Consider the following 21,367-nt stretch of genomic DNA (forward strand, 5'->3'; position numbering starts at 1 on the left):
TGGTCTACAAAGTGAGTTCCTGGACAGCCAGGGCTACACAGAGAAAGCCTGTCTCAAGAAACAATAAATAAATAAATAAATAAATAAATAAATAAATAAATAAATAAATAAAATGAAACTCCCCTTTGATGATACCTTTTTAAATTTTCTTTTACATTTATTTATCTATTGGGGGTACATCAAAGTGTGTGTGTAGAGATCAGAGGACAACTTGTAGGAGTCGGCTCTCTACTTTTACCATCTGGGTCCTAGGGATGGAACTGAGGTCAGTAGACTTGGCAGCAAGCACCTTTAACCACTGAGCTATCCTGCCAGCCCCAGACAATACAACTTTAAATACAACTCTACCTCCTCATAAAAATATCTATCTTGTGGACATTTATCAGGGGTAATATTGATCCCAGAGTGAAACAGAGGCTTATTCTTTTACAGCAGCACAGATAGACACAAAGTACAGAAATAAATACACAGTGTATCTATAGCATTTAAATTTCCATGGACAGTGAAGATAGAGGAGAAAAAAACATCTAAAAGGCTCTTTAATGGGTGGTAATGAAAAAATGGTTGATAATCATTAACATAACACCAACTTCTAAAGCTTAGGTTTCCAACCTATCTTCACTGTTCCTTTTCAATTATAATAGATTCAGAATTACTTGCTTATAGATTCCACAAATAAAGAATCCCAGTCTGTCAGGCAATAAGACAAAGCCCTTGGCTCACTCTTTAGCAGTTCAGCAGGACTGCTGTCTCTGCGGCTCCCCTCTACATGAGTTCTCCCTGATTCCACTTCCCGTCTCGTCTTAGTGCTATAACTGATGATATAACCAACCCTACCCAGATTTGGTGAGTTCACGAAAGTTAAAACTGACGAGAAATACATCTGGGGATTGTGAAGTTAAAGTTAAGGAAGAGCAACTATAAAAAATGATGAGAGATTGCTTCCAGATTTATATTTATTTCCTCAATCATTTCCAGATCTTTGGATGAGAAACAAAGATTGCACAAATGCAAGTAGATACCTCCATCCATACCTGTACTACTTTTCTACAGCCATATCCAATCTCCAAAGACTTAGAAGCTTCAAAGAACACTCATTCATTATCTTAGAGTTCTGGAGGTCAGGGTCCTGACGGGCTTGACAGAACTCTGCTCAGTATCTCACAAGGCTAAAATCAAGTTAGCAAGCAGCTGCACTGGGCTCCAGTCTGGAAAAACCAGTGGCCACTTCCAAGTTCAGCCAGGCTGTTGGCAAAATCTCTGCTGCTCCTCTAGGTCTGAGGTTTCTTTCTTGCTGTCATTTGAGAGTTTGGTTCCAAGCTCATCCTTACTGTTCCGGGCAGCCACATGCATTGCTACTAATACGCCCACTTCATCCCCAAACCAGCAATGCCATCAGCCTGCCCCATGCTTTGACTCTGACTTCTTCATATCAGTGAGAGATTGATCGCTGCTTTGGAGAGTTCACAGGACAAGATTGAGGTGCTTTCCTATCTGAAAGCCCCTGTGCCATATAATACACCTTAATCATAGCAATGACATCTCATCCTAGTCACAGTCACCAGGGCTGAGAATGCAATGTCATTGTGAGGTGTCTTAGTCACTGTTTTATTGCTGTGAAGGGACACCATGACCACAGCAACTCTTTTAAAAGAAAGCATTCAATTGGGGGCTGGATTACAGTTCCAGAGGCTTAGTCAATTATCATGGCAGGGAGCATGATAGCAGGAAGCATGGTGGCTGACATACACTTTGGAAACCTCAAAGCCCACCCTAGTGACACACTTCCTCCAACAAGGCCAGACCTATCCCAACAAAGCCACACCTTCAAACCCTTCTAATTTTCAAGTAGTGCCACTCCCAGATGACTAAGCATTCAAATATAAGAGCCTGTGGGGATCATTCTTATTCAACTCACCACAGGAAGTTACTTCAGAAATTTTGCCTGATATAATGTCTCTGAGGACAGAGACATAGTAACTTAATAAATTAATGGTTTTGCCAGGCATGGTGGCACATGCCTTTAATCACAGCATTTCATGCTTTTTGTAGTCCCCTCCACATATCAGGTTTGTCCATGTGTGTCTAACAGAATACATACGTACATACATACATACATACATACATACATATTCTGATATATCAGAAATGATGGCACATAACTTCTAAGACTGCCATTTCTACCTTGTTCCCTTAGAAGTCAGCTATCATAGCATGAAGACACTCAAATGGTCCTGTGGAGAGATTCACACAGCAAACAACTCCCCAGTCATGTCAGTGAGCCACCTAGGAGGCAGTTCCCCCAGGTCCAGGCAACTTTTCAGGAAAGGTGAGCCTCAGCCAATACTCTGACTATAATCTCACAGAAGATCTGAACCAGAACCATCCAACTAAGCTGCCCTCAAATTCCTGACACAAAGAATCTGTATGAGAAAATAAATATTGTTTTAGCCATTAAACTTTGGAATGATTGGTTAAGTGATGTCCAACAGAAAGATACAGATTTAAGAAATATACAACTTTAAAGACACGAAAGGAAAAAACTCCTAAAAGACTCCATTAAATGTTCATTAATAAAATTTAAGTGCGCTATTTTGATAATTTTAAGCAAATTTACATAAATTAATATTAAATGTACATAAATGAATATTTTAAATTAACTACTATACTCTGGAATTATAATAATATTAAAAATCTTATAAAGCTGGGCTGGAAAAATGGATTAGCAGTAAAGAGCACATACTGCTCTTACAAGGACCCAAGTTAATTCCTGGCACACACAACCTCCTCTAACTCCAGCTCCACAGGATCGAACACCTCCAGCCTCTGAAAGTACCTACACTGATGTGTATATTCCTACCTACATACACATACACATACAAATACACAAACACACAAACACACACACAAACACACACACACACACACACACACACACACCTTTAAAGTAATAAAAGAATAAAATCTTTAAAATAAAAAAATTCTTAAACCTTTGCTAATTACAAGATCAAAGGAGGAGGACAGGCAACAGGAACCACAGCATCAAAGTAAACTAGAACTAGACAAGTATTAAAAATAAAGAAAGAAGCCAGGCATAGTGGCATACATCTTTAGTCCCAGCACTCAGGAAACAGAGGCAGGCAGGTCTCAGCATTCAAGGCCAGCCTTGTCCACATAGCCAATTACAAAACATCCACAGACACATATAGAAAGAAAACAAAGGCGTAAGAAAGAAAACCAAATGCCTTCATTCAGTGGGCATTTATTAAGTAGCCACAGTATACCTAGGAAGCAAAATGATCACAAATGCAAAGCCAGCCTGAGCTACACAGTCAGACCCTGCAATGAAAGAGACAAGCAGACAAAAGATGGACACACTGGAGAAATAAAAAACAAGACCAGTCGCCGGGCGTTGGTGGCGCACGCCTTTAATCCCAGCACTAGGGAGGCAGAGGCAGGTGGATCTCTGTGAGTTCGAGGCCAGCCTGGTCTCCAGAGCGAGTGCCAGGATAGGCTCCAAAACTACACAGAGAAACACTGTCTCGAAAAAAAAAAAAAAAAAAAAAAAAAAAAAAACAAGACCACAAAATAAACCATATTCATTAGAGAAACTAAAGTAAAACACAAACAGGCACTGGTGCACACTAACATAGATGTATGGCAGACTATGTACTTAGCATGTGTGAGAGCCTAGGTTCAAACATCAAAAAAAAAAAAATCACTGTACATTCTAGTGCGGATGAAGAATGCTACAGTCACCTTGGAAACCAGTCTGACAGATTCTTAAAGAGCCAAGTATATTACATGATTCCAGTCTTTCCATTCACTCTTTGGTGAGTATTTACTCAAGACTAACAAAACCTATTTCACACAAACACACCCATAAATACTATGATAGATGAAAACTGGAAAATATCCAATACCTATCAACTAATGAATAGTAAACAAAATATACTATATTATATTTTGTTTAATATTAATGATTAAAAAGAACCAGTTCCTTATATGTGTCAGTGTTTGCCTGGGTTTAGGATGGAAGCAAGGATTTACCGCAAGTAGAACAAAGACGATGTAAGTCTCCTGAATGTGACTGCAGGGCTGACTGGACAGCCAGACATGTACAATGCTTGGATTCTGGGTATCTAGATTACACCTGAATAAAGTTGTTATTAAAGTGTCCAGATGACATCTAAAAAATCATTAGTAGTTAGGAAAAATAGAACTAAGATCCTAAGTTTGGACAGAATTCTGACTATACCAAGGAAGGATGATATAAGCCAGGGAGCGTTTGTGTGCTTGGTTGGAAGGAGCATGAGCCAGCACAGCACTCTGGAGGACACTGGTCCTAAGTGTGTGAGGTTACCCACGTGCATCCACTGCAACCACCAAAGCACGCAAGGCAGACACTCGAGGCAATGGCCACACAGAAAAATCCTTCAGGCATTGCATACCATATGGTCTCTGTCACAACTAATTAAACTCTGCCCTTATGTCACAAGACAACCACACACAAAAAGTAAACAAATGAGCTTGTCCATAAAACTTTACTTACACCAACAGGCAGTGAGCTGAATTTAACTGCTGGACAGTGGTTCTCCAATCCCTGCCCCAGAGAAAAACTTTCCTATGTTAACCAACAGCCAGGTACAAACGTTTTCACAGGACTTACTCATATCAGCAGCAAATGAGAAGCAATCCAAATGTTCACTAATAACAAAAGATGTAAATTGTGGCATATTTGCAAAATGAAATATACAGCAATAAAAATTATGTTCTTGGCCGGGCGGTAGTAGTGCACGCCTTTAATCCAGCACTCGGAGGCAGAGGCAGGCGGATCTCTATAAGTTTGAGACCAGCCTGGTCTCCAGAGCGAGTGCCAGGACAGCCTCCAAAGCCACAGAGAAACCCTGTCTCAAAAAAACCAAAAAAAAAAAAAATATGTTCTTGCTACCTGAAGCAACATGAAAAAAAAATCTTAGAAATACTTTAAATGAGAAAATCAATTCATAAAGGAGACAAGAGATATGACTTAATCACAAATATATGGCTCTTACAGCTAGAAAATAAGCAAAACAAAAACTGTATACCTCCTATGTAACTATAAAGTAAAAGAAAACTACAGTGAATGGTACAAGTTCAGGATGCAGGAAGCTATTCCCTGAATTCAACTGTAATCCCCCAGAAGATTTTAGAAATGACCTACAGGAGGGCAGAAAGTAAAGAATGTGTTACTAATCAGCATTATAAGCCGGCTAGATGGATCATAACAAAACACTCAAATGGCTATAACTTCACTGGAGTTCAAACAGAATTGATATGCAAAGTGAAAGTAACAAAGTGGGGGGAAAATCACCATAAAACTCAAACATGAAACACATGCATTGGTTAATTAGAGTCATTTTTTTCTGTATAAATGAATTTATAAGTCCATCAGTAGTATTATAATCCTAAATTGATCTGGTCCAGCCTTACCTCAAAATGACTGTGTGTAAAGTGTAATTCTGGCACCATCTGGTGGCAATATATGAAAACAAGCCTTTCAATTAGCTTATTCGGTCATCAACTATTTATTAATAGGCATCTACCAGACACACCAGTCTTTAAACCTTTCTAGGAATATAGGAAATAAAATATTCCCTAAAACAGGATTCCTGTCTTTAAGAAAAATATTACAGTTAAATTATGATTGTGAGAACTATAAGAAAATACTGGGGATGTAGCTCAGTGAGCCAGACATTGAATAATATGCTTGAGACCCTGGGTTTGATACCTAGGAACATACACACACACACACACACACACACACACACACACACACACACACACACACACACACAGAGTCACATACAATGTGTCTGCTCTTAGAAATTTGCTTTTAAAATTTTCAGGCAAAAAATTCTCAGGGTTTACTGATAAGCAGCCTACAGATACAGCCACACCCATACACACCAATGCAGCTTTCAAGGAAAGAGCCTCAGTGCTCCTGACATGCCCTCAGCTTCTTGAAACTTCATTCAAAAGGCAAAGCCTAAATTTCCTTTCTCTGACCCTGAGTTGGGCTTACAGCTCCCTTACAATGAAGAGAACCTGTCATAAGCAATGGAGTAATCACCAGGAACACCACCACTTCCATCTTGCTATGTTTTGAACAACCCATCCTGAGTGAAGTCAGCCAGCAAGTCCTGAGAAGATACGGGAAAACTGTGAAGACCCCACTTAGGGAAGAATTGCCAAAAAACAAACAAACAAAAAAAACAGCACCAGCCTGCCAATGAGCCCCTAGGAGTCAGCTCCTCTGGGCATCTTGAGCTATGGCTGACTGCCAACTTCACTAAGCTCAGACACTCCCAAAGACACTGTGAAGTCAGTGTATATTGTTGCTTTCAGCCACTTAACATGAGGATAATTCATTTTACAACATAATATAATACAGGAAGTTATTGCTTCCTAGAATCAAATGCTATCAATAGCAGGAAACAAAAATAGCTCACTATAGTTTAATATATCATTCGCTCAAATATTATCAAAATTGACTTGTACTGGAAATCTACCAAGTAGTGATTCTTTTTTTTTAATCCACTCAAATTGCTTCCTAATACTGTTTCAAAATATTGTGGTTGCATGCATATGTGTGTATTCATGCATGTGTGTACATGTGCAGGTGGGTGAGCATGTGATTGAGGCTTGAGATCAACACTTGATGTCTTCCTCCTCTCCTCTGCATCTTGTGGTTTGAGACACTCAGCTCCTCTCCACCTCGAAGGCATTACAGATACACACCCTACACCTGGCTTCTACCTGGTTACTGTTGATCTAAACTCAGGCCCTCGTAACTGTAAGGCAAGCATAAGGACTCTGCCCACTCAACCACCTCCTCAGACCCCAGTACATATCACTTTCTAAAGCAATTCAAAGGAACAAAAACCGGGACACATCTAGTCAGTCAGCAAGGATTTGTTTAATGCCTCCATTTATAAAGCAGCTATACTGATACTGGCTAGAGGAATACACCAGCACAGTACTTGGGACTTAATTCACATTCATTTTCATGAGGTAATTTAGGTTGTTGTTGTTGTTTTTAACTAAACATTTCTCATGGCTCTAATACTTATAGAAGAAGGTCTGGGTTTCCTCTACCTCTGTGAGCGATCCACAAGCCACACCACCATGCAGGGCTTTGTCCAAAGCAGAAAGGGTAGTAGACAGGAACGCTGGGGAGAGTTCAGCAGACCTCCGCATCTTTATATCATAGGCCTGAACAAGAAAGTCATTAAGTTCCATTCAGCTGTTACAAACCAACTCTGTAACCTTAATTCAGCCTTCTTTCCTCTATTATTCATTTGACTAGTGTGAATATTTACCTAGTGCCAATGACCATGCTAAATTTTACGGATGGACTGTAACAAACCATGCTCACAGGCTTATTGCAAAACAAGGACTATGGAATTGGAACACCGGGTGACTACAACGTTGTTAACAAGAGACAGAGACTTACAAGCTAGTCAGACATGGTGGTCTAGAGGGCTTCACTGAAGAGCTAGGTGTCTGTGCAAAACTCTGAATCCATAGTTGCATAAGCAAAAGGGATGTGAACATTCCTACCAAAGAGGTGAGGATGCACACAGAAAGACCAAGAAGCAGGAAGAAGAAGTGTGAGTTATTGGAAACTGCAAATCATAAATAATTAAACAGAGTTTACTTATAGGATGACTGAAAGATAGAATGTGACAGCAGAGCAGCACGTGACAAGCCTGGAGAAGCAAACAGGAGCTTCACACCAGGAGCTCTGGGACAGAGGCAACATGGCCTTGTAATCATTTCAAACTCAGCTCAATGTATGAAGCACAGTTTGAAGGAGGCTGGAGACATGGATGAGAAATGGCCCCTAAAAGATGTCCACACCCAATCCCTGGAGCCTGTCTGTGAATTTGAAGAAAGGTCTCTGCAGATGTAAAGACCTTGTGATGAGGAGATAATCCTGTATTATGTGTGTGGACCACAAATGCCAACAAAAGTATTCTCCTAAGACAGGCAAAGACAGCTTCAATAAAACAATGATGTGAAGACGGAGCAGAGGGGAAAGTGGTCACAAGCCAAGGAATGCCAACATTCTTCAGCAACTGGAAGAGCTGAAGAAGGGATTCTCCCCTAGATACTCTGGAGAGGGTGCGGCTGCACCTGAGCCAGACTGTGAGGCAACTTTTTCTTCTTTAAATCCACCCATTATGGTAAATATAACAAATTATCAAATTTTTGTTTAATTTTTATTTTGTGTATATGGGTGTTTTGCCTGCACGCATATCTGTGTACCATATGCACACTTGGTGACTGAAGAAGCCAGAAGAAGGTATTGGATCCTCTGGGACTGGAGTATGGTATGAGGAGTCATATAGGTACTAGGAACTAAACCTGAGTGCTCTGGAAGAGCAACCAGTGTCCATAATGGCTGAGTCATCTCTCCAACCCCACAAATTATCTTTCTGAGGAGATACTAAGGTTGTCTTAGAACAGAGGTTCTCAACCTGTGTGTCACAACTTCTCTAAGACCATCGGGAAACACAGATATTTATATTACAACTCAAAAAGTTGCAAAATTACAGTTATGAAGTATCAACAAAAATAGTTTTGTGGTTGGGAGGTCCCCACAACATGAATAACTGTATTACAGAGTCACATCATTAGGAAGGTTGAGAACTGCTAGCTTAGAAGAATGCTTAAAGACGGATAACACTGGAAGCTATTACAACCATTTCAAAGGATGAAAATGGTAGCTCGGAGAGAGAAACAGAAGTGGGGATAGAAAAAACAGAGTACTCAGGAACAGTGCACAACAAATTTGAAGGGCTTTTAACATGACTTTTTTTTAATTTTCAAAACACCATCAGAAATGAATTTAAGCATACTCTCAGTTCATAACAGAACAAAAGAGTAAACGGAGTGAGCTCATGCTCCAGCAAGCTGCACAAACTGGCAACAGAGAAAGACAGTCTAGGGAAGCAGAGGAGCTTGACCTGGCAAGAATTAAACCAAGCGGCTTTATACATCTAACATACTGACAAGAACTGCAAGGAGCCACCAGATTCATCACTTTAAGGCCATGGCAGCCATGGCCACAGTGAAACACCTGGACCAAGTTATTCTCTATACTAAACCATTATCTACAAAGGTTCTTTTGTGTACAAGGCAACAAACAGTCCAAATTGTGACCTTTAGAGGCACTTGATATATCAATCCCAGCTTCTCGATGTTAGCCATTATACAATTAGATATTCAAAGAGTCTGCATGGCATGTAGAGATGTCACCTATGATTATATTAAATCCAAGTTGTCATGAGTGGTGGCAACCAGGAAGAGGTGAACTGGTGTTATATTGGAGGACTAAGCATCAGGAACCATCTCTTTCCTTCTTTCTTTCCTTTCTTCTAGGTTTTACTCTTTCATTTTAAGTCTCTCATCAGTGAGATTAAGCCTTTTTTTTTTTTTAATAATTCTCCCTCCTAAACTGTTCTCATAGGGATTAGTACTCCAGCTTCTGCTACAATACCACACTAGTAACCCATTACTATTTCCAGAACACAGTAACAGATATTTCAGTAGACTCTGAATATTTTCTTGCTTGTTTGCAATGTGCACTCAAGACCTATCTTCTTCAAACGCATCAGTTGTCCCCTTTTATGATTTACTACTTTTAAAATAATGTCCAAAATCCTTAGCATGGTCTACAAGACCCCATGCTGCCTCCTGCTTCTCTCACTGGCTGCATCTTTTCAACTCTCTTCTTCACTGTGTTCCACTGGCATGGCCTAAGCTAATCGCTGAACAAGCATCCTTTTCACAGAGCCTGTGCATCTGCTATCCCAATGGTCAGACATTTCCCTGCCCCACCTCCATCCTCAATGTCTTTGCCTGGCCCCCTATTCACCCTTCACATTTCAGCTAAAGCACACGGGGGAGCTGTCTTGACCTCCAAATGGGGTAATGCCCCTTGTTAAGTTACACGTACTGTTTGCATCTGTGGGGCACAGGCCCTGCTGACCATATACAGAAGCTCCTGGACACCTCCATAACTCAGGCCAGTCACTTTCATAAGTTCCAGTGGGGAAAGACCTAAAAAGTCCTAAAAAGAAAAAGAGTAAAAATAAATATTTAACATACATACGTAACAAAGATATAAGAATTAAATTTTCATCATGGACTCTTTTAAAAGATAAGCAAATATAAAACAAAAAGAAACTTTCAGTTGTCACTGTTGTCTCTAGATGGAAGTGAAATGTATTGCAGATAGAAGTTTTTTGCCTCTTTTACATTCTACCACTGAGCTTCACCCTACATAAACCTTAACTCCAAGATGTGAGGCAGTTTTATACTCTACTACACAGTACACCTGGCATGTCTCAGAATATACACCAAGCAGTACCACCCAGTCCAAGTTTATATGAGCACTGCACTTGAGTCTGGGTCCAAATACATGCCCAAAAAGAATCAGGTTAAAAAGTGCTTGTTTTCTAGACTAAAAGTTAACTCAGAGAAAAGTATTTATCAAATGGGGATGTTTACAGCTTAATTCAGAATACAGGATAAAATGTTTAATTCATACCTTTTAAACCAGTTAAAATATAAACATGATTATGAAATGTATTAATAGAGAAAACAAAGATATCCCCAAAATTATATGTTGTGAAATGCTTATTAAACACAAAAATCCTAAAATAAAACTTTAGCCCTAATCTATCATCTTAAGAAGGATTTTCTTCATTACTAGACTTAAAGATGTAGCATCTAAAAAAGAAAAAAAAAAGCAATTTCTGTTGTATACATTTATCAAGCCAGCCCTAAAATTTGCTACTGGACTGGGGTATAACTCAGTTGTAGAACACTTAAACCTTCGGGTCAATGCTCAACATTAGTAAATGATAATAATAATCCTAAATTACTAATGTCTCTCCTAAAACAAATCATCCTCACTATAATCTCCTTTAAGTCATGTTTCTCAAGTAATAATAAAAAAAATTTAAGTGGATTAAACTTCTCAGGAACCCCAAATAAATGGCACAGACATACTTCCTTATGCCATGACAATTCTCATCCTAAAATACAGAAATATTGGACTTCAGTAAATAAAATTCCAGTTGGAAATGAAACCTAAACAATTTATATATAGGAAGCACCATTAATTCACTTACTTTTGTACATCTAAGTTTTTATTTTTATTTTTGTCTAGGCATGTGGAAGTGAGAAGTCAATATTGGATGTCTCCTTTAGTCACTCTTTAAGATCTGACCTCTGAGACAGACTTGGAGGTCATAATGTGGCTAGATTGGCTACCTGGCAAGCCCCAAGGTTCCTCCCGTCTCTGCCTCCCTGGAGCTGGGAGCTCAGATGTACACTGCCAGGCCTGGCTTTTTATGACAGTGATGGGGATCTGAGCTCAGGTCCTCATGCTTGCATGGCAAGCACTTTACTGACTCCGTCCTTTCCCCCAGCCCCTACAACCCTAAATCTTCATAACCCATGTTTAACAGCTATTAAGGTAAACTTAAAATTAATTTGAACATAAAATTTATCTAAAAATACATAAATTTTTACCTGACAATTAACAATCTGATGTCTGCTCAAACGGTCACACAGCTCTTGTGATAAACCTACTCGTCTTAGTTTCTTGTTGCTCATGTTTCCAGATCTCCCAAAGAATCTCGGAAAAAAAAAATCCGAAAGTAATAAAAATGATAGTGGACAGACTATATTAAGCATCCTATAAAATGAAGTCTTTCAAACTTTCTCTATATGCAAAACAAAACATGGAAAAAATACTAATAAAAGTAGGAGAGACACTTGCTTATTGACCAGGCAACCTCAGAAAATGCATCCATACAATGCTTTGATACTACATGACTTTAACAGTACTTCATATTTACACTGTAGTCTAGGTTGCCTTTAGTTGCTGTGATAAAAGACTGACCAAAAGCAACTTGGGAATAAAAGGTTTATTTGGCTTACAAATTATATCCCATTGTTAAGGGAAGCCAAGGCAGGAACTCAAGGCAAGAACTTGAAACAGCAACAGAAGCTGAGACCACAGTTGAAAGCTGCTCACTGGCTTCATTCCCCTGCTTGCTCACCAGGCACTCTAGCTCAGGAATAGGACCACTCACAAGTCAGTTGAGCCCTCTTCCATCAATTAACAATCAATGTCCCAGAGATAATGACCACAGGCCATCTGATGGAGGCAATTCCTCAACTGAGGTTCCCTCTTCTCAGGAATGTCAAGTGTCAAGTGACTACCAAGACTAGCCATCACTTATAACAATCTTAAGATATTGATCATTATTTACAAATTTCATTTGGTTATATAATCTTCCAGATGCATTTTCAAATAGCAACTCAACATTGAACTGTAACAAGAATAAATAGACACTGCTACATACCAACCATGCTCCAAAGCTATATTTAATATTTGCAATAGATTATAATGAAAGCAGATTTTCTTTTTTTTACATATGAGAAATGTACTCTGAAATGTCAGCTATCCCACTGTCCTGAGAAAAAAATGCTAGCAGATTTAGAATTTCGTCAAGGCAGTTTGATACTGAGACCTATCCTCTTAACCACTGCCATTGTAGGACCACAAATCTTATTTAACCCTTGCTTTTTCTAAGTCAAAACTAATCTCAATCAAATGAGACTTTACTATTATAAGTGTTAGCAATGAAAGTATTCTTTGTTATACTAGCTGCTTACTATCCCATATAGAATTAAATTCTGTTCTTCTTGTACCTTGCTAAGTGTCACTCATGAAATACTTGTCTTTGGAGAGTTAAAATGTCACAATCTCTGTATTAATGCATGGAGAGAAGAGGCTGTGTATCTCATTGATACAGCAAAGTATCCTCCAGAAATAATAGAATAGGAACTCATCATTCCATGGAATAAAGTAATAACAATAATTATACACCAAAGAACAAATTTATATACAAGAATTAAGATATCTACTTCCAGCACTATAGCCCAATTCTGTTTAACACTTAAATTTTCTGAATTACATTAAATTCCCCTCCTTGCTCTCTTCCTGAATCCCCCATCTCCTATTTCCCTCTCTCCCCACAAAAACAAAACACAGTCCCTTTATTTCAGTCAATGGGAATTTGCTAGGCTGATTTGTTTCCTTAAGAGAAAATTTAGCAGACCAGGTCAGTGGTGGCTCATGCTTTTAATCCCAGCACTTGGGAGGCAGAGGCAATTGGATCTCTGTGAGCTTGAGACCAGCCTGGTCTACAGAGTAAGTTTCAGGACAGGCTCCAAAGCTACAGAGAAACCCTGTCTCAAAAACAGGAGAGAGAGAGAGAGAGAGAGAGAGAGAGAGAGAGAGAGAGAGAGAGAAAGAGAAGAGAAAGAGAGAGAGAGAGAGAACTTACCAAGAAACATCTGCTATTCTATTACCTAGTGAATTTCAGATAAGGTAGTTCTAGGCAATAACATCACTTAATGAGTAAGTTCAAGCCATCAACAACAAAAACAAAAAACACCTATAGCCCAAAATTACAAAGACCTTAGCAATAACTACTTTAATCTAATGGTACCACACCCCTCACTACTGCTTATGGCTTCGAGTTACTTCCCTACTCCCCCAAATATAATATAAACTCTTCATATATAATATTCTCCATTTTTCTTTCACCAATATTTCTTAAGTATATACTCTGCTGAGCTCAAGGGTGTAAGACCCCTTAAACTCATTTCCTCTCTTTTTCATACTTACAACTAAAAGATGGGAGAGATACACACTCAAATAACTACAACTATGCAAGCATAAGCTGATTCTGCTTGCAAGGTTGTAGTTGCTGCAGGAGCAGACAGGGAGAAGTCTCAAATTGGCCTGAAAGAAAAAAAAATAGGCTGAATGTCACAATCCTACTAGAAGTAGCTTCCTTAAAAGTCAGTTTCATTGCTTAAAATGCTTCGTGGGACCATCAGTTCATACAACAACTTCCAAACTTTTAGGATCACAATTAAAAAAAAAAATTGAACAGGGTGTCTGTTACTTAGCTCTCACTCAAATATTAGATTGCAAGGCTCAATCAGATTTGCTTTCCTGGCAAAGTTACTTCATTTCCCAGAGCACTGCTTTCCTAGTGTGTAAAGTAAGAGCAATTCTAGTTTCCACTCCAGAGCTGGCACATATAATGCTCAAGATAGGTAACCATCGTAAACAAACATGTGATTCTTCTAACATGACCATCCATAAGGTTAAGTTAGGTTATTCAAGCACATACCTTCCATTTCCACACACAAAGCCTTTGACAGCCAGTCCTTAGCTTTCCAGTACTACCACCACACTTGGGACTTAAACCTTCCTTTTGTAGGGTTTGGGGGATTCATTTATTTATTGGGCCTTTAATACTCGCCAGATACTAGTTTTAAATGCTTCGAATGTTTTTGCTTCATTTTACACATAAGACTACTCTAAAACACTAAACTGAGAAACGTGCAAACTAGCCAAGATTGGAACCCGCATTGGAATCCAGATTCCACGCTCTTCAACGCAAGAATGACGGTCCTTAAAAGTACCCAGATCCCTAATTGCTCGGAAGCGGAGGGAGAGGCATGAAGGGGCAGAAAACCTCATGCAGGATGCCCTAATAAACAGCACAGCTTCCAAGCATCACCCGCCCAGAGAAAGTCGGAAGCCCCAGGACCCAAGCCGGGGTTCCAGGGACGAGCCCCACGGGAAGCAGAGAGTGTGACAGGCACCCAGGACTCTCCGCCACCCCTGTATCAACATCCACAGGCCCGGAGAGAAGGTACGAGATAAGCACACCCGCTTCCCCACAACTGCCCCCCTCACAAAACTCCAGTACCAGGTCAGCAGCATCGAACTTTCAAACTTTCCCCCACCCTCACACAATTACCCGCGAAAAGCGTGCAGAGCAACAACTAGAGTGCTGGTTGGCCGGTACGCTAGCGAATTATCCAATCAGAAGTAGGCAAAAGCTTGGGTTGGGCCCTCTGCATTCTGGGAATTGTAGTTCATACTTTCAGCCTAGTAGATTAATCCAATAAAATTTCTCCGTTGTGGTAATTATCAAAAATCGAGGGGAGGAACTTCTCAAAACGAGTGTGAAGCAAGAAAAACCTTACCTGGGAATTCATTTCCTTAGTAAATCGCATTTTTACTTATTTCCTGGGCCTGAGAAGCGTCTTTTAGGGACTGAGGAGTTGAAAGTATGGGCTATCTGCCTATTACAATTTTGGAGAGTTTGGTGTTTGTTTTGCTTTGCACTTTTCACCACACTTGGATGGTGAAAATGAAGCTAAATGAAGTTTCTCAAACTAAAATATATATTGGGAAAAATACTGAGTGTAGTTGCAAAAGAAATAAAGGAAATCAAGTAGGTTTAATAGTAAAGCAGCTGCGGTAAGAAAAACTAACAAACTTGTAAGTACTGGTTTGATTACTGAATTTGTGAAAAAGCCTTTGCTCACTCTTTGCTTTGGGTTGCGCAAGTCCTGTGTCGACCTCCGTCTTCTGCATCATATATAATTATATACTATAATGTATAAGTATGATATTTATGTATAAATGAATATATATTGCAAGTAGATAGAATGATGGTGCAGGAGGATCCAGGACTCCTGTGGACATCCCCAGCATCTGTCCCTGGTTAGCACCGAGACAGTGATGGGAGTGGGGCTGTGGAACACAGCTGATATTCCTGGAGCCAACTCCCCCAAAATGCATAACTGAAGATGTTGCGAGGAGGAGCGATCATAATTAGTGAGGGTCCTCAGCCCAGGGGCTAGCGGATTTACTCTTCCGTGGCTTCGCCCTAGCGATCAGGCGCCTGTCACGTGACTCAAATAAATCTGGTACTTGATTTGCATCTTCCTTCTACTGAGCCAATAGGAGTGGCGCTCTCATTCGTCATCCCAACCCCTTCCACCACTCTTTGCAATGGGATCTGTCACCTGACTGGGTTCAAACATGGCTGCTCTGGAAGCTAAAATGTATTTGACTCCCGGAGCAGGTGAGTGTAAATCTCAGGGAAGACGGCAAGGGTGCTGTCCGCGACCCCGCTAGGGGGAGCATCCCTGTCCCCCCAGCCTCCCGGCTCTCCGGTTCGGTCCCGGATTGATCTCCTGATCTTTAATCCTCTGCCTTAACATAAGGCTGGACCCAAAGGAGTTCTTATCCTCACCAAGGCACCCACCTAGAGATTTGTAATCCGACTGACATAATGTTCAGGAGAGAAAGCGGAAGTAAATTTATGTGCCTGCGCTCCAGGCTAACACAAATATTATTGTGTATGGGGTGTGCATTAGGTGATAGGATCCACCCCTTAGAGAAAGAGACGGTTGTCAAAAGGAGATAGTAACAAGTCAAGTTAAACCCAAAACGATATTTAAAAAAGTAAGTTCTGCCTTTTCCTTTCGGGCTAGTAGCTGGTGGCTTATCTAAACAGTTTCGTTTCTTAGCTGGTGTGTTTTTTTCTAGGAGGTACCCCTCGAATGAGAAAATTGAGAATGCATTCGGCGTAACGACTCTCTTTCTATCTCCCCGCACTCTGTGCTGGGAAAATGAGTTACCCTTTTGGAAAAGAGGAAACCGCTACCGAGGAGCAGCTTTTTGAATTTTTCTGTGAGTGTCTGCGGAGGGGCGACTGGGAGTTGGCGCAGGCATGTGTACCTCAGCTACACAAGGGACAAGGAGATATCCCAAAAAAGGTGGAAGACATACTACAGGCGCTGGTGCAGTGTCCCATTCTGCTAAGGTAAGTGATCTCCCTTCTTACCAGGATCTCCGAGAGGGAGACACGTGGTCCAATACTTAGACTCTGGTCTTTATGCCCCCAGTCAACTACTTTCTTTAAAAGTTAGCAGAAGCTGGGCGGTGGTGGCACACGCCTTTAATCCTAGCACTCAGGAGTCAGAAACAGGTGGATCTCTGAGTCTACAGAACGAGTTCCAGGACATATTCCAAGGCTACACAGAGAAACCCTGTCTCGAAAAACAAAGTAACAGAAGTAGAGCACATTTCAATGTTCTGGTGTTTTATCTGTGTAATATATTTTACATTTAGTATACTCCACTGGCCTTGGATTGCCCACTGGAGCTGAGTTTAAGCCTGGCTACCAAAAGGTCCTGAAATCATTCCTTGTTTATTATCTATAGAAGATAATTTTGTCACCAAAAGACAAACCTACCCTCTCCTCTTGCTTATAAGATTGATGATGTTGTTGCTTTAACAAAGGACTGGAAGTGCATTAACTGAAAACTTTGTATTTTAAAATAATCGTAGACACACAAAAAGTCGAAAAATAATAAAGTTCAGGGTACCCCTTTTTCCAGTTCCCCCAGTTGTGATATCTCATGGAACTGTACTAAAATATCAAAACCAGGGAATTTACCTTAGTACACTAACTATAGTAAAGATCTTGATTTTCACCATTTTTAACTCTATATTTCTTTTTACTGGTAATTCTAGGCAGTTTTACCCATACAAGAGTTGATATAACTCCACTGTAATAAAAACAGAAGTACTATATCGATACACATGAATTCTCTCACTCCTTACTATTATACTATGTTTATACTATGACCCCTTCTTGCCTCTTGGTAACCACAGTTCTCCATCCTAGATCTTTAAGATCTGATCTGGTGTTATAGGAGCCAAATGTACTATTTTGTTCTTTCTCTTTAACTGTTCTGTTATAAGCCTGTGGATGTATTTGGATTAGCACATAAGGACCAAAGAAAATCGCTCTTCTTGTTATTTTTTTCCCCTTAAATTTGGGTTCTAGGCTGTTACTGCCCAAACTACTGACTTCAAAGTAAGGCTTATGAATAACTATATAGTTAAAAATGAATTTCTATAAATTCCCTTTATTTTTTTGTATTTGGTTCATTTTTGGTATTCAAAAGTACACTTAGGTGCTGGGTATGGTAGTTTAACCCATGCGTCTCAACTGAGGCAGGAGGATTGCTATAAGTTCAAGACCAGCCTGAACTATACAGTATGAGATCCTGTCTCAAAACAGTGAGTGACAAAGAGTGTGTGTGCATGTAATATGTATGTGTATGTATGTATACACATATTTCAAATGGACTGTGACTTTCTCTGTACAAGTGTTTCTAGAATATAAGACTAAGCCGGGTATGGTGAGGCTATCTCTGTAACTCCAGACACTCGGGAGGCTGAAACAGAGGAGGATCACCTGAGCCCTGGAGTTCCAGCCTAACAACACTCCAGCTGGGAAGATAAAATACAGTTAGATAAGGTGGTACAGGCACAAGTGGAAGCTGGAAGTTATGTGGTTGTTTTGTTGAACTGTTATTTGCAATTGAGAATTTCTCATAAGGACTTGCCTGTTCAGCTTTAAAATGGACTGAACTGAAAACTGAAATATAAATCTCAAATTACAAAAGAGAAAGGGTTAGTTGAAACTCCTCCTTTACTAAATCTTTCTTTTCTTTTTCAGATGCGGGCCAGATATCAACCCTCAAAGATTAGCCTGGCTCTGGCTTCTCGTACTGGAAAAATGGTTGACCCAAGAAAAAGTATGTGGGTTTACATTTAAATTTTTTTCTGAGGCTAGGACTAAGAAGAACTTAGAAGGAGTTAGGAGATTTTTTCCTTCTGTCTACTACTTCCTTTATTTCGTGGTTGGTTGTAGTCTTTCTCAGTGTTGACTGTGGAAATGATTTACTTATTAATTTACCCTGGCAGGTTAGCATATAATATCATTAAGAGTGATAGTATTTTGTTAAATATCTCTAAAAGTCTTGCTCTTGAAGAGAACTTTGTGGAGTTCAGTGACTGTGCGGAGACAGGTGGGATGTAGTGGTACAAACCTGTAATTCCAGCTGCTCAGGAAGCTGATACAAGAAAATCACTTGAATCCAGGAGTTCAGTGCTGGCCTGGGCGACATAATGAGACTCTGTCTCAAAAAATTATATATATATATAAATTAATATAATATATATTATATATTATATATTATATATTATATATTATATATCATTTGACTCAAGAGAAATGACTCCAGCAATGCTAGAGACCAAAACCAAGATCTGACCCACCCCAACCCCTGTCCATTTTCTACTTCAAGATTACATTTAGCCTACATGGAATTCAAAGTAAGAAATTTAATTTTTAAAAGTCCATCATTTTTTTCCTTGTTTTTATTGCTTTCACTCATCAGAATTAATTTTTACTTAGTTCCATTTTTTTGTAAATTTGTCCCTCCCATAACTGAACCAAAAATTCCTGATCTAAATAAATGTATCCTTTTATTGTTATTGCTTTTCAAGACAGGATTTCTCTGTGTAGTCCTGGCTGTCCTGGAACTCACTCGGTAGACCAGGCTGGCCTTGAATTCACAGAGATCCACCTGCCTCTGCCTCCCTAGTGCTGCGATCAAAGGTGTGCACCACCACTGCCTAACCTAAATGTATCTTTTAGACAGACTTTTAGCTGGTTGTCTAGCAAAGAGAAATTACAGAAAGACTAGCAGAAAGAGCAAGAGAAGCAAAATTGTAAAATAATGAACCTAAGATAAATGAGTCAATACTAAAGAGAGAAAGAGGCAACAAAAATGGGATAAAGTAGAAAAGAAAGAAATATTTGCAAGCATCTTGGAAGGGAGGAGGAAAGAGGAACTTTGTTACTGAGTAAGGATCTCCCTAATTCAAACATCAAGTCTGTTGAACTAACCGACCTTTCCCCTTGGGGGGAAGAGGTCTTCTTGTTTACTTGTGACCTCATCAGCTGCTCATGCTGTGGAGGGTTGCTCAACACCATCAGGTGGTGGATTTCACTTCCCTGGCTCCTTAGGCAAGATGGGGAATTGTTCTCGTTTTGGCCAATATCAGACATTATGTAGTGCTTAAAGCCCCGGTGACTCGCTTCTTTAAACGGTTACAGGAATAGTTTCGTTGTTTGGAGAACTCTAAGCTGTTTTATAAGGACCAAGACTTCGGGTACACATGGGAGTACTACAAAGCCAGTCATGCTCTGAAAACACAGAGCTGCTTACTTTTGTACTTTCCTACTACCTGCCAAGAGCTGCCTTTTAATTATTTGGTGAAGCAGTGAGGCTGCTTTTCTTTACTTCATTCACTTTTATCTTCTGTCTCTTTATCTTGCCATGGTTTAGGCCTACATGTGTAATCATGTGTATAAAGGTTTAGCTACAGAGATGTTTGCTGATAAGCTACTACTAAATGAAGAAGAGTAGGAATAACCCTCATGTCCATAGTACACAGGCCTGGTTAATAAATGGAAACATAACTATATGCAATACACTGTGCCACTGTTCAAAATTATATGTTAAAGGAGTTTTCAGTGTCATTAGCAATACTTCTCTGGGAGACTTACGTTTTATATGTTATAGGTATGTTATAGTCTACATATTTGTATATTTTAATTTTTCTACGTTGAAAATGTGTCACTTTTAAAAAAACTTTTATGTTCAGAATGATTAGAAAATACTCTTTAACCATTTCACGTACAGTAAAGATGATCGTTTAAAGCACATAACTTCAACCAGGCAGTGGTGGCACACTCCTTTGACCCCAGCAGAGGCAGAGGAGGTGGATCTCTGTGAGTTCAAGTCCAACCTGATCCATCTACAAAGATAGTTCCAGGGCAGCCAGGACTGGTACACACAGAAACCCTGTCTCAAACAAACAAACAAAACACATAACTTCATACCACAGGTTTATTTGATTTGGAAATGAAATGCAGCATCCTGTGTCAGGCATGCATGCTAAATAAGCATTAGATCCCCTCCCCTTTTGTTTTTTTCAACAACTGGTATACAAAGAATAGTGAATACCAAAAGCACAGTTGGATTAAAAGAGGATTATGAGGGCATGCCCTCTAAAGCTTACACACAGCAACAAAAATTCTTGATGAAAAACCTGAGTGATTTTTCAAAAAGAGAGAGTCAGGCATGGTGTCAGCCTCATCCCAGAAGGATGTAAACAGGGCCAAGAGGACCCTGATACAAGATCAGCCTGGGACACATAGCAAGAACGTGTCTTAAAACAGCAAAGGAGAAAAAGAAAGGCCACATGAAATGAGCAAACCTTGGAGTCCAAAGTTATTCAGTGAAGGCATTAACGTACGTACGTGTGTGTGTCTGTGTGTGTGTGTGTGTACATCCACACATGTACACATATTTGTGTTAATATGTGAGATGGGGTTGAAAATCAACATTCCTAACTCCTTGTTTTTGTCTTTTTTTGGGGGGGGACAAAGTCTCTCTATGAACCTGACACTCATCAGTTTGACTATGATAGCTCCCAGAAAGTTCCCAGGATCCTCTTGTGCTGGGATTATATGAATTCACCTCTAGATAATTATTGTTG

At 39.7% G+C, this 21,367-nt stretch overlaps 2 protein-coding genes across 13 annotated transcripts in view; one reads left to right on the forward strand and one right to left on the reverse strand.

The window, feature by feature from the left end:
* Positions 1-14,907, reverse strand: part of Rad51b (RAD51 paralog B) — a 521,906-nt gene extending 506,999 nt beyond the window's left edge. For 8 of the 10 annotated variants that reach the window (XM_027418388.2, XM_027418385.2, XM_027418384.2 and 5 more), the window contains exons 1-5: positions 14,856-14,907; positions 13,757-13,873; positions 11,587-11,692; positions 10,004-10,117; positions 7,138-7,254 (exon numbers count right to left, since the gene is read on the reverse strand). In XM_027418388.2, coding sequence (XP_027274189.1) covers positions 7,138-7,254; positions 10,004-10,117; positions 11,587-11,670 — 315 coding nt within the window. In that variant the 5' untranslated portion in view covers positions 11,671-11,692; positions 13,757-13,873; positions 14,856-14,907. Of the gene's footprint in view, positions 1-7,137; positions 7,255-10,003; positions 10,118-11,586; positions 11,693-13,756; positions 13,874-14,270; positions 14,827-14,855 lie in introns of those variants that run through there. The other 2 variants (XM_027418381.2, XM_027418387.2) reach the window with 2 other exon arrangements.
* A 983-nt stretch (positions 14,908-15,890) lies between these two features.
* Zfyve26 (zinc finger FYVE-type containing 26) overlaps positions 15,891-21,367 on the forward strand; it is a 64,536-nt gene continuing 59,059 nt past the window's right edge. For 2 of the 3 annotated variants that reach the window (XM_027418377.2, XM_027418379.2), the window contains exons 1-3: positions 15,891-16,022; positions 16,490-16,766; positions 18,474-18,552. In XM_027418377.2, coding sequence (XP_027274178.1) covers positions 16,573-16,766; positions 18,474-18,552 — 273 coding nt within the window. In that variant the 5' untranslated portion in view covers positions 15,891-16,022; positions 16,490-16,572. Of the gene's footprint in view, positions 16,023-16,044; positions 16,406-16,489; positions 16,767-18,473; positions 18,553-21,367 lie in introns of those variants that run through there. The other variant, XM_027418378.2, reaches the window with a different exon arrangement.

The sequence above is a fragment of the Cricetulus griseus genome, chromosome 5 (assembly GCF_003668045.3).
Source record: "Cricetulus griseus strain 17A/GY chromosome 5, alternate assembly CriGri-PICRH-1.0, whole genome shotgun sequence".
NCBI lineage: Eukaryota > Metazoa > Chordata > Mammalia > Rodentia > Cricetidae > Cricetulus > Cricetulus griseus.